Consider the following 9,636-nt stretch of genomic DNA (forward strand, 5'->3'; position numbering starts at 1 on the left):
TCATTTCTGTTACTTTACAGATGATCTTCTCTTTTTTCTTTTTTTTATCAAAATACAGAAGCGGTAGCTACCAGAACACGAAAAGTGACATCACCAAAAACCAAGAAAAGCGCAGCAACCAGGAAGAGAGTTCAGAAGTAAATAATGAATGGAGCAAAAACTTAAGTTGCTCTTCAGCTCATCTCTGTTTTGTTTTTTTTTTTTTTCAGTTACTGTAGCACTGGAATCTATTTCATTCCCTTTTTTACATAATAATTCCTGTAAAAAAAACCAAAAAAACAACTTGGACTGCTGTTTGTACTGGTTCTTTGAAGAATAAATGTTTTAGTAAAATATTTGCATAAGTTATGTCTGCTGTAATACTAATGCAAAATTTTGCCAACTTTGAAGTGAGGGTGCATTTTTATTTTTAAGGTGAATTTGTGTATATAAATGCAAACTAAAAGAGACTGATTTTTTTTTCTGCTTTATAATGTAGTTTTGTTATGGTTCTTTAAGGAGCAATAGTGTGGCATCTGATTTCTTATAATTTTGAATAAATTTGAAAGAGTTCACTTAGATGTACACTGAGATGATTTAAGTCAGGTGTCTGAAATAATAAAAGTTTTAAATATTTCTCAAGTATTTTAACTGAGATAACAAAATAGTAAAAAGCACCTTTCTATTCTAGTTTGTTATAAAATGCGTTTAAACAGTTCTTTTTAGGATAGGTACTGAATTTGAGTGTGACCTCCTCTTTTTTTTTTAATAGTATTTGTTTCTGTATCATTTTCTTATATTCAGAGTTCTTCTGGAGAAAAGAAACCAGAATTTCAGGCATAAGGCCCAGAGTTTTAAATAAAAAAAAAAACAGAAAAGGGGGTGGAGGAAGGGAGGGAGGGGAAGAAGAACAATAGCAATCCTCAATTCACTCCTCAGGGTTTTGTTTTATATCAGTGAAGAGCCTGGAGAAGTTAATAAATGTGAATTATAACTTTTTAAGGTATCTAGTTCCAGTGAAAGCTTGACTCACGTGCACTTCTCATAACAACATAATGGTTTTCCTTTTTTAATAGTTAAGCTCCCAAAATCTCCTTATAAAATCACTTCTTTGTTTGGCTTTGAGTCTTCTCTTTAGTGTTGTAAGTTTAAAAGAAAACAGCAGCAACAACAACAACAAAAAAAAAGGCGCTATTTAATTTCCGTGTAAAATACCTCTACTTTTTGTTTACATACCACAAAAACACATATAACTGGGGCATGAACTTAATTTCTATTAGAGAGAGTGCGCTGTGAAGTTCGACAAACCAGAAGGAATCCATTTGAGCCAATGGGTAGTGTTTCTGTGTGGATGTCCAGTGTACTGCTTGCTTGATAGTATAATGTTTGAGTAGCTACACACTGAAAAAAAAAATGCTCTAGCATAAAATGCTGAATGAATGATGAGGTAATGTTTTGAAAGCAAGGGGAGATTTGTTTTCAAATAAAACTGGAAACTCACATTTAAAAGGTCTAGTGCCTTGTTGTTTTTGTTTAGACTGCTATATGGGCTCATTTTCTTAGGTATTATCGAAGTGTGGCTGAAGGCTCTTATGTGTAGCATTCTATTTCAGAAACAAAAATAGGATTGCTGAACTCCCTCATGTGAATCTCCTCAAATCAAGTTATTATTTTAATGAACTCATTTAATATTTTTTTTCAAGAAGCGTTAAGCTGTTTTGGATAACTATTGTCAAGAAAGCATATTTTATTCTCTTGCATACATCAATTTCTTTGTACTTCAGTTGTTTCAGATTTTATTATTTTTTAGTGACTTATTTACTGATAAACTTGCTTTCTTTTCTTTCCAAGTTTTTAGGAGTGTGTTTTCTTTTGACATTACCAAAACAAATTGCAATAAACAAATTTCCTTTATCTTTGAAAATAATGTTTTGAGCAGTAGATTTCATAAGCTGCCCCTACCGCTTCCCACCCAAAATGTCTTGGAAAAAGTTTTTACTGGGATGTGCTTTCTGTTCTAAGCAAATGTTTCAGGTTTTATCTCCTTTTCACGAAAAAACCCCTGCAAAACTACAGTCTTCATAGGCAAGAATTTCTCTGGCTTGCTGTAAGATGTTTAAGCTTTGGGATGGTCAAGGATGGACCAAGTGGAAGGCTGTGATCGTAACTTGCATTACTGCTGTATGTATTGCATATAGTATGTGTTTGTACGCGTGTTCTCACTGTTTTGCAAAACAGTGATGGGGAAATGCATCACTTTATAAGAGAAGAAGTGTGCAGTGGATTTTTGTTGACATCCCATTTGAAAGTAAAGCCCCTAACACAAAAGAAGCAAGCTGCCTTTAGACTGCATTTACTGCTCTTGATGACTCCAGTTGTGTGTAAATATTAGAAAACAGCAGGGTCCTGCATTCCAAGCATCACTTGAGCAGTGCCATGAAGACAAGTGTCCTTACTGGTATTGTAGTCATACTCCCAAGCTCTCCTGCTGTTTCTAATCTGTGTGCACAGCCGTGAAAAAACTGGACTGACATTTACAGGCACAGCAGGGAGACACTTGAGTAGGGAATGTTAAAGATTCTGCTACCTATGTTTCAAAGTGGCCACCATACATGATAAATCTTCACAGGAGAACTAGTTGGCACTTCAACTGATGGTGTAATGAGGATATTGATAATGAAGCAGAGAATGCTTCTTTTAGTGCTTGAACATTTAGCAGACAGATTGTTAGTATTTTTTTTTCTCTAAAATATCTGGAGAGAGAATCAAATTGGGCGTAGGTATATTTTTCAGATGGTACTGGTTTGATGTTTTTTTTTTTTGAGAATATTTCTTAGTAACTTTAAATCAAATAATTCCTCATAACTATTGCAGCTGGCATTAAGGGAGGGGGGTCAGTTGCTTTCCTGAGTAGTTTGACAGACTTTACTCACTGTTTTGTCCCAGTGAGCTGACAGATTTGGGATGCTATAATACCAGTAATGCAATTAGGTTTTCTGCACGTTGTCTGGTTGACTTCTCAGTTAAGAGTTTCTTTCCCTTTGGGAATAAGACTAGACAGACTGTCATTTGCTATTACTAATTCTGCTTAGCATTATCACTGGAGCTTTTTTGTAATTAGCTATCTTAGTTGGCTCTTAAATTTTAATAGCCAATTGAAGCTACATTTTAGCCAAGTTCCATATCTAAATTGCATTCAGTCCATTAACAAAGTTGGTTAAAAGGCTATTAAAACAAAAGCCAATATATGGTGGTTAGCACTTACATGTTTCTAGCAGTAGCAATACCAGCCTCCAATGAATATTTTCAAGAAATGGTACTTCCTTCTAGCAAAGGAAGTGCACAAAGAATGACCAAACAGCATTTTGGAAACAAAGGCTGATTATGCAGAATACTTTCAGGAAAAAAATAAATTGAAGCGTGTCTTTTCTTGAAGAAAGTGGGAAAGGCTGGTGGGTGATGCAGAAGGGGGCAATTAATAGCTCTGCTCAGATTTGACAGGTTCTGGAAAAGCCAAATAAAGTGATGTTTTTCTCCATTTCAGCTGATCAAAATTATTAGCAAAACCATCTGAAGCACCTTCTGGTGGAATTGTCATCTTGCTGAGTTTAGTTTGTAAAACATCCTGCCAGACATTAAAAAAACTGTAAGCATGCCAGCACATAGGCTCAGAGCACTGCTTCTCTAATTGATAGACCCTATAATTTTCTTTTTTTTCTGAAGATCGTGGCTGGATACCTCAGCCTCCTGAGTAATTTAATGTAACACCAACCTGAATTTTTTATTCCTAGTAGCACATGTTTAAATTAGATTTTTCTCCTCTTTTTTTTTTTTTTTTTTTTTTTTTCATTCTTAAGGTGTAGACAGGAGATTAACAGCCTTTGGAACATCCTATAACAAATAACATCTTAGACATTTCTGTTTCTTAAAAACATCTATCTTTACTGTTTCGAGGATGCTAGACTAGTACTGATACAGGCTACAGTTTTAATAGAGAGTCTACCGGTTGATATTTGCTTGAAGGGTGATTTGCAGTGCCCTGTGTGGGTGATGATACGTTAGCACCAGTTGCTTCATTGTGAGTGGTGTGAGGCAAACTTCAGATAACGTCTTAAGAACCAGTTTAGGTTACTCTTTTTCTGGCATGTGCAGTGAGACATCTAAGTTAGAGTTTCCATAATGCACCGGGCGCTGTTAAACAAGACATAGAGGTGGTACTCAAACAAGAGAGATCCTGCTGCTTGTAGCTGGACTGGAGGATCAAACTGGTTTGAAAAGCTCTCTGGCAGTAAGTGCACCTGCTCTTTCACCTATTGTGCTGTTTGTTGGTGTTCGGTTTTTTGCACCAGTATAGTCAAAGGGAGAAGGAATCTGTTCTATCTGATTTTCTTGGTACCCTTTCCAATAGACAAGGAGAAAGCAGGTATGATGGAATTCAAAGGTCTAATTTCTAGATTCCTACTCAGAATCTCTTAGCTTTATGCAACTGCATGCTAATTCACATTCACTTTGATGTTCTTCCCTGGTGTTTTCTAGATTGAGTTGCTGAAGCTGTAAAAGGACGATTCCTTGAATTTATTGCTTAATTTTGTCCTTCTTTATCTCTGTGGATGACATCTCTATATCAATGTTTCGTTCGTTTGTTTTTTAATTTTCTCCTGAAGAAATACATAGAAAAAGGAATGTATTTTTTTCTGTGAATGGAATTTTCCTGCAATGCAGAGCATGCCAGACATAAAAAAGTACAGCAGCTCTGACTGGATAGTGCAGACCAGTTTTCTCTACACTGACATGCCACACTTTTAAACATGAACTCACCAACAGTATCACATTTGTACTTCTTATTTCTCTGTGTTTTCTCTCATGCCAACCTAAACCTGATTCTTTTTGAATTGGAGTCTATCTTGCCCATGTCGGCTTCCACACTAGATTTTAAACATTATTTAATTCATTTTTTGCACCTAGGTCTACTGCTCAAATACTTCAAGTATTTCGAAATGAACCTCAAGTTCCACAACTGCCCAAGCTGCTGACAAGTGAATCCAGACAGCTTTTTCTCCACCACTGCGAATACTTCAATAAGTCTACATTGAGGGTTTGCATTTCCTCATAGATACTATTAAGAGGTGAAAGAGTTGTGGAGGAATTGTCAATTGATAGGACTAAAAATGCCTCCCACATTTCTACACCCTGTCTTGGAAGGTCAGCTTTCCAGTTCTTCAGACGCTAGCGGCGGTGGTAGGTTTCATGTAAGTAATGGTTGAAAGAAAACTGATGAGAACACAAGGAGACAGCTGTGACGTATGGTAGAAGTGAAAGGAAAATACACATTTTTATGAATGTGAACTTTCCTCAACTAATTCTTTTTGCCAGAGCGCTCCAGACAGGAAGAAGCCAGCACAGTGGTAATCTGCATCTGCAGCTTTGGAGAGAAGAAAAATGCTTCCTTGGCAAATGGAACAAAAACCCTAGAAAATTAAGGATTAATATGTTCATTTATACAGAAGCAGTATGAACAGACTAACATGAAATACAACCAACGAGGATTCATTTAGAAGACAAAAGAACCCTGGAAGGGAAGGTACTTAGCTTTGTTCAGAATGCAAACTATAACATGCAGTTCTGGGAATTGCTGAATTGCACAGCAGAATGTTAAAAGAAATTACTTGATACCACAAGAAGTGCACAATCTGTGCCTTGAGATCCTGAAGGTGCTTTCCTTTTCCTTTCTGCCAGGAGAAGAGTGGAACACTGGATCTACATGAAAGTAAGTAACCCTCCAGCTAATTTTTTCGATCTGCTGCTAAGCCTGAACAAAAATAGTTTTACTAACAAACCAAATTCCTTTCTGAAAACAAATGTATCCATAAAAAATAGAAATGCCTTTATCCTTACAGTTCACTAATCTGTATTATGGGGCTGTTTACTTGGAATGGCAAGACTGGGTCTGATAGCAAATGTGCGATCCCTGACTTGTAGTAATGCTTGGTGGTAGCCATAGTGAGAGGTGTAGAGTAAACAAAGTACCATACTTAGGAGAACAATATGGTGATGAAAATATCAGGACATGATCTAACAGTTACTTCCTATTGTCAGTGATGGCACTGGTGATCAGTAATCTAAATGTTTTCTGTTTTTTTTTGTTTGGTTGTTTGTTTATTTTAATTGGTGTTTCCAAACCTCGAAGGAGGTGAAACTTGGGAGTTGGACTACATGACCTTTAAGGGTCCCTTCCAAATCAAACTATTCTATGAGTATGATAATGCTAAGCTGGCCCACAGTACTTATACTTGAGCTGAGCTTGACATTCATTGATTAACTAAGGGTACCATAATGAAGGTAATGAGGAATCACAGGAGTAAGAAACAAAGGTACTGAAATGTATTTTCGCTGTGTTCTTCACAGATTTTGCATTCTGGCTTGCTTTGTTTTAAGCTCTTTCACAAGGTGCTTGTCTTCCTATCTGCATAGCACATAGCGTATTAGAATGTGAGATTGGGAGTGCAGGATGAATTTTCTTTTATTTATTATTTTCCTTACCTCATGTCAGTCAATATGCTTTGTCCTTTTGCTTTCCAAGGGAATTTTTGGGTTATTCCAAGAAGTAGTTTAGCTTTATTAGACTAATTATTTAACTTCATTAGTCTAATTATTAGCCTCATTGAAATGTATATTGCCCTGAAGAGCAATGAAAATGAGAAGCCCGAGCAGATCCGAGGTATTGGCAGGCACTGGTGCAAGCCAGTACAGATTGTTGTGCTTATAGATGAGGAAACAGGATTGCTGCTCTGGACAGGCTCTCTGCTTCTTGCCTAGGGTTGGAGATTCAAGATGTGAACCTTTCCTACAACAGCAGTTGTAGGCCTCACTGCCTTCCCTTCATCATATCTCCCTGGCAAAGCAAGATAAAACCATCCACCCTAGGTCTTCCCTTCATCTGCCTCTTTCAGTCCTACTCGATCTGTTTTCTTCCTGTTTTAAGGGAAGAGAACTCTAACTGATATCAGAAGCACTACTTTCATTGGAGCCATGCATGCAGTGTTCAAAGCCCTGGAACCAAAAGAGTCTTGTATGACTACTGGGGAACTCACTAGATTGCTGTGAGTCATCTGGGTTTCACTGCTTGCTAAGGTCTGTGATATTGCAGGGAACCTTCAAGAGGCCAGGTGCAGTACTGGCACCTTGCCTTAGTACCTCTGTTCCACTCCAGCATCTTCTCTATCTATCTTCTTGCAGCACCTGCAGACACTGCTTTCCCTCTTCCATCCATCTTTCCTCTACTTCTTGCTCACAGTCACATCTGAAGACTCATCTAAGAAGCCTACAGTTCACTGTTTTTTCACAACATCATGGTATTGCTTTCTGCAATCCCATTAGTTTTTCTAAAAGGGACTCAAACTGGGAATGAAAGAATTGTACCAAAGAAGTGATTTCTTCTGTAAAAAAGTTTTATCCAGTTGTTGATTGCCATATTGTTGTCTATTGTTCAATCACCAGAGTATTCCTTCACTTTGTAGGCATGATAATTTTCTGTGTGGATGTATCATCTTGGTATGACTTCTCAGGAGTGTTCGTAAATCTTAATGTTTTGATATTCCCCAAGGGAGAGGCAACACAGATTATAAATCCCTAATTATTTCATGAATTCTGAAGTATCTAGATTGGAAGATGGATAAATATTTTTGTATATTATCTCATATTCTGCTGGGAGCTTATTTACTGCAAAAATCAGCCAAATGCACGAATAGCCCACATAGGTCAGCAGCAAGCAATGGAGGGTATCCAACATCTTAAATCTGCAAAATTTATGTCTAAATGTAAGAGTTCTTCAGAGCAGTGCCAGGGGATATTGTGCCCAACAGTTGATCAGTCTAGTAGAACAACAACGAAATAAGGATCTGAACCTCTGGTGGCAAAGGGACTTGCATCATTTTCTGTCTTGAGAATGACTGCCTGTTCATGAAGGGGAGCTTTAGTGGAGAAACAATATACATAAAATAGATTGTTCATTCAGAATAAAAATGAATCTCTACTAAATTATTTGCATTCTTTTGTTGCCTTTGTCACAACCTGAAGGAGATATTCTTGTCTGAACTGGTACGTTCCAAACTCTGCCCTAATCGGGGCATTCCAGTTATGGGCAAGAATGCACCTACTGTTATATCACCAGCAGGGACATGTTTTTAGTGTATGATTTGCTAGCGGGTTATTTAAGCCATCAGCCCACAAAAGACTTTCAGCATTGTGTACCTACATACCTTATAGTAGAGTTCAGTGCAGGTGTAGTCTGTTTTTTCCCAGTTCCCAGAGACTTCCCAATGGCTGAAAAAGATCATCATCAAGGAAAAGCTTAGGGAACATCTGAGAAATGGATGGATGGGAAAAAGGGATACCAGCATATCTGTTCCATAGATACCTGTTAGCAAGAAGTCAAAATTCCAAGCTCTTCCATGCAGACATCTATGTCATCATCTCTGTCTTTGATGATAATATTGTACTTGGTGAGTCTAATCTACTTGGCGAAAGGAAAATGAATAAATATAAATGATATTTATCACCATTCCTTTTGTCCCCTTTGCAGATGAACCCGATTTATTGCCACCAGCACTATCATAGGATATGCTAGAATTTTTTTAATCCCTGTCCTAGCTTATAAATGAATCGGGATTTCTTGCCTTGTATTTCTTCAGAGGATGATCACAGCTGAATGTTCTACGTGAGATTTCAGTGATGGGATACTCCTGGTAATTAAAGAAGTGATTTCAGATGTAGTAAGGCAGATTTTTCTAGCCTTTCCAATGGAGCCCTTCTTCGCCTGCAAAAGGCCCTTTTGATCTTCTCGAGTATCAGCCCAGTCTGATCAATGAAACAATGTGGGAGGATAAAAACTCAGTGTATCTTTTATCATTTAGACTCTGGAGAAACTCGGGGCAAATCATTGCTGCTTCTTTCTGTTTTCAGAACAAGTTTTCTGATAGGAGTTGAGTTCAGCATTTACTGTTTTGGAGATTTAAACTGATCACTAAAATGCATTCATCTTTTTGCTTCCTTCTCATCAAAGTATTTGATTACCATTTGATGGCTGGAGGACATCACAGTCAAAAACCCTTTGCTTCTCACTGTTGTATCCTTTGCAAAGAAAAAGCTGAGTTCAAGACCTGCCCCAGAATTCATACCTACTTTCTACCTCTTTTTGAGAGGTTGAGAGGTGTTAAGAGTTGTACGTAGCTGTACTGAGGGCATACCCACAAGTGGTACAAAATGGAATTGAACTAGTTCTGAAATGTCTAAGAGTACCTCTGGTGGGAAACACAGTTCTTTTAAGAATTAGGGCATACAGTTCCTGTACAGTTCTTTGCTATGGCAAAAATGAGTAAGTTAGTATATAAAATATTTAAAACATGTATTTAGTTTTGCTTCACACTAGCAATGAGGGTATCCTGCTTAGGAATTTATTTTTACATTCAGGATTTCTTGCAGAAGGCCTGTTTCAGAAGAGTTAAAATTCAACCCATTCTCTTTCTGACTTTTGTGTCCTTATAATCTATCTTGACATTTTATTGATGAAATATAAATATGAAAGTCTACAAGCTTAAACTCCGTAAAAGAGCTTTTTTAAGATTTTTTTTTTCCCCCACCATTTAACTCTTCTGTCCT

The 9,636-nt window shown here is 37.2% G+C and overlaps 1 protein-coding gene across 21 annotated transcripts in view; it reads left to right on the forward strand.

Moving 5' to 3' along the window:
* VRK1 (VRK serine/threonine kinase 1) overlaps positions 1-1,903 on the forward strand; it is a 33,863-nt gene extending 31,960 nt beyond the window's left edge. For all 21 annotated transcript variants that reach the window (XM_040701050.2, XM_040701056.2, XM_040701059.2 and 18 more), the window contains one exon: positions 59-1,903. In XM_040701050.2, coding sequence (XP_040556984.1) covers positions 59-141 — 83 coding nt within the window. In that variant the 3' untranslated portion in view covers positions 142-1,903. The remainder of the gene's footprint in view (positions 1-58) is intronic.
* Positions 1,904-9,636: the final 7,733 nt, after the last annotated feature.

The sequence above is a fragment of the Gallus gallus genome, chromosome 5, assembly GCF_016699485.2.
Source record: "Gallus gallus isolate bGalGal1 chromosome 5, bGalGal1.mat.broiler.GRCg7b, whole genome shotgun sequence".
In the NCBI taxonomy this organism is placed as follows: domain Eukaryota; kingdom Metazoa; phylum Chordata; class Aves; order Galliformes; family Phasianidae; genus Gallus; species Gallus gallus.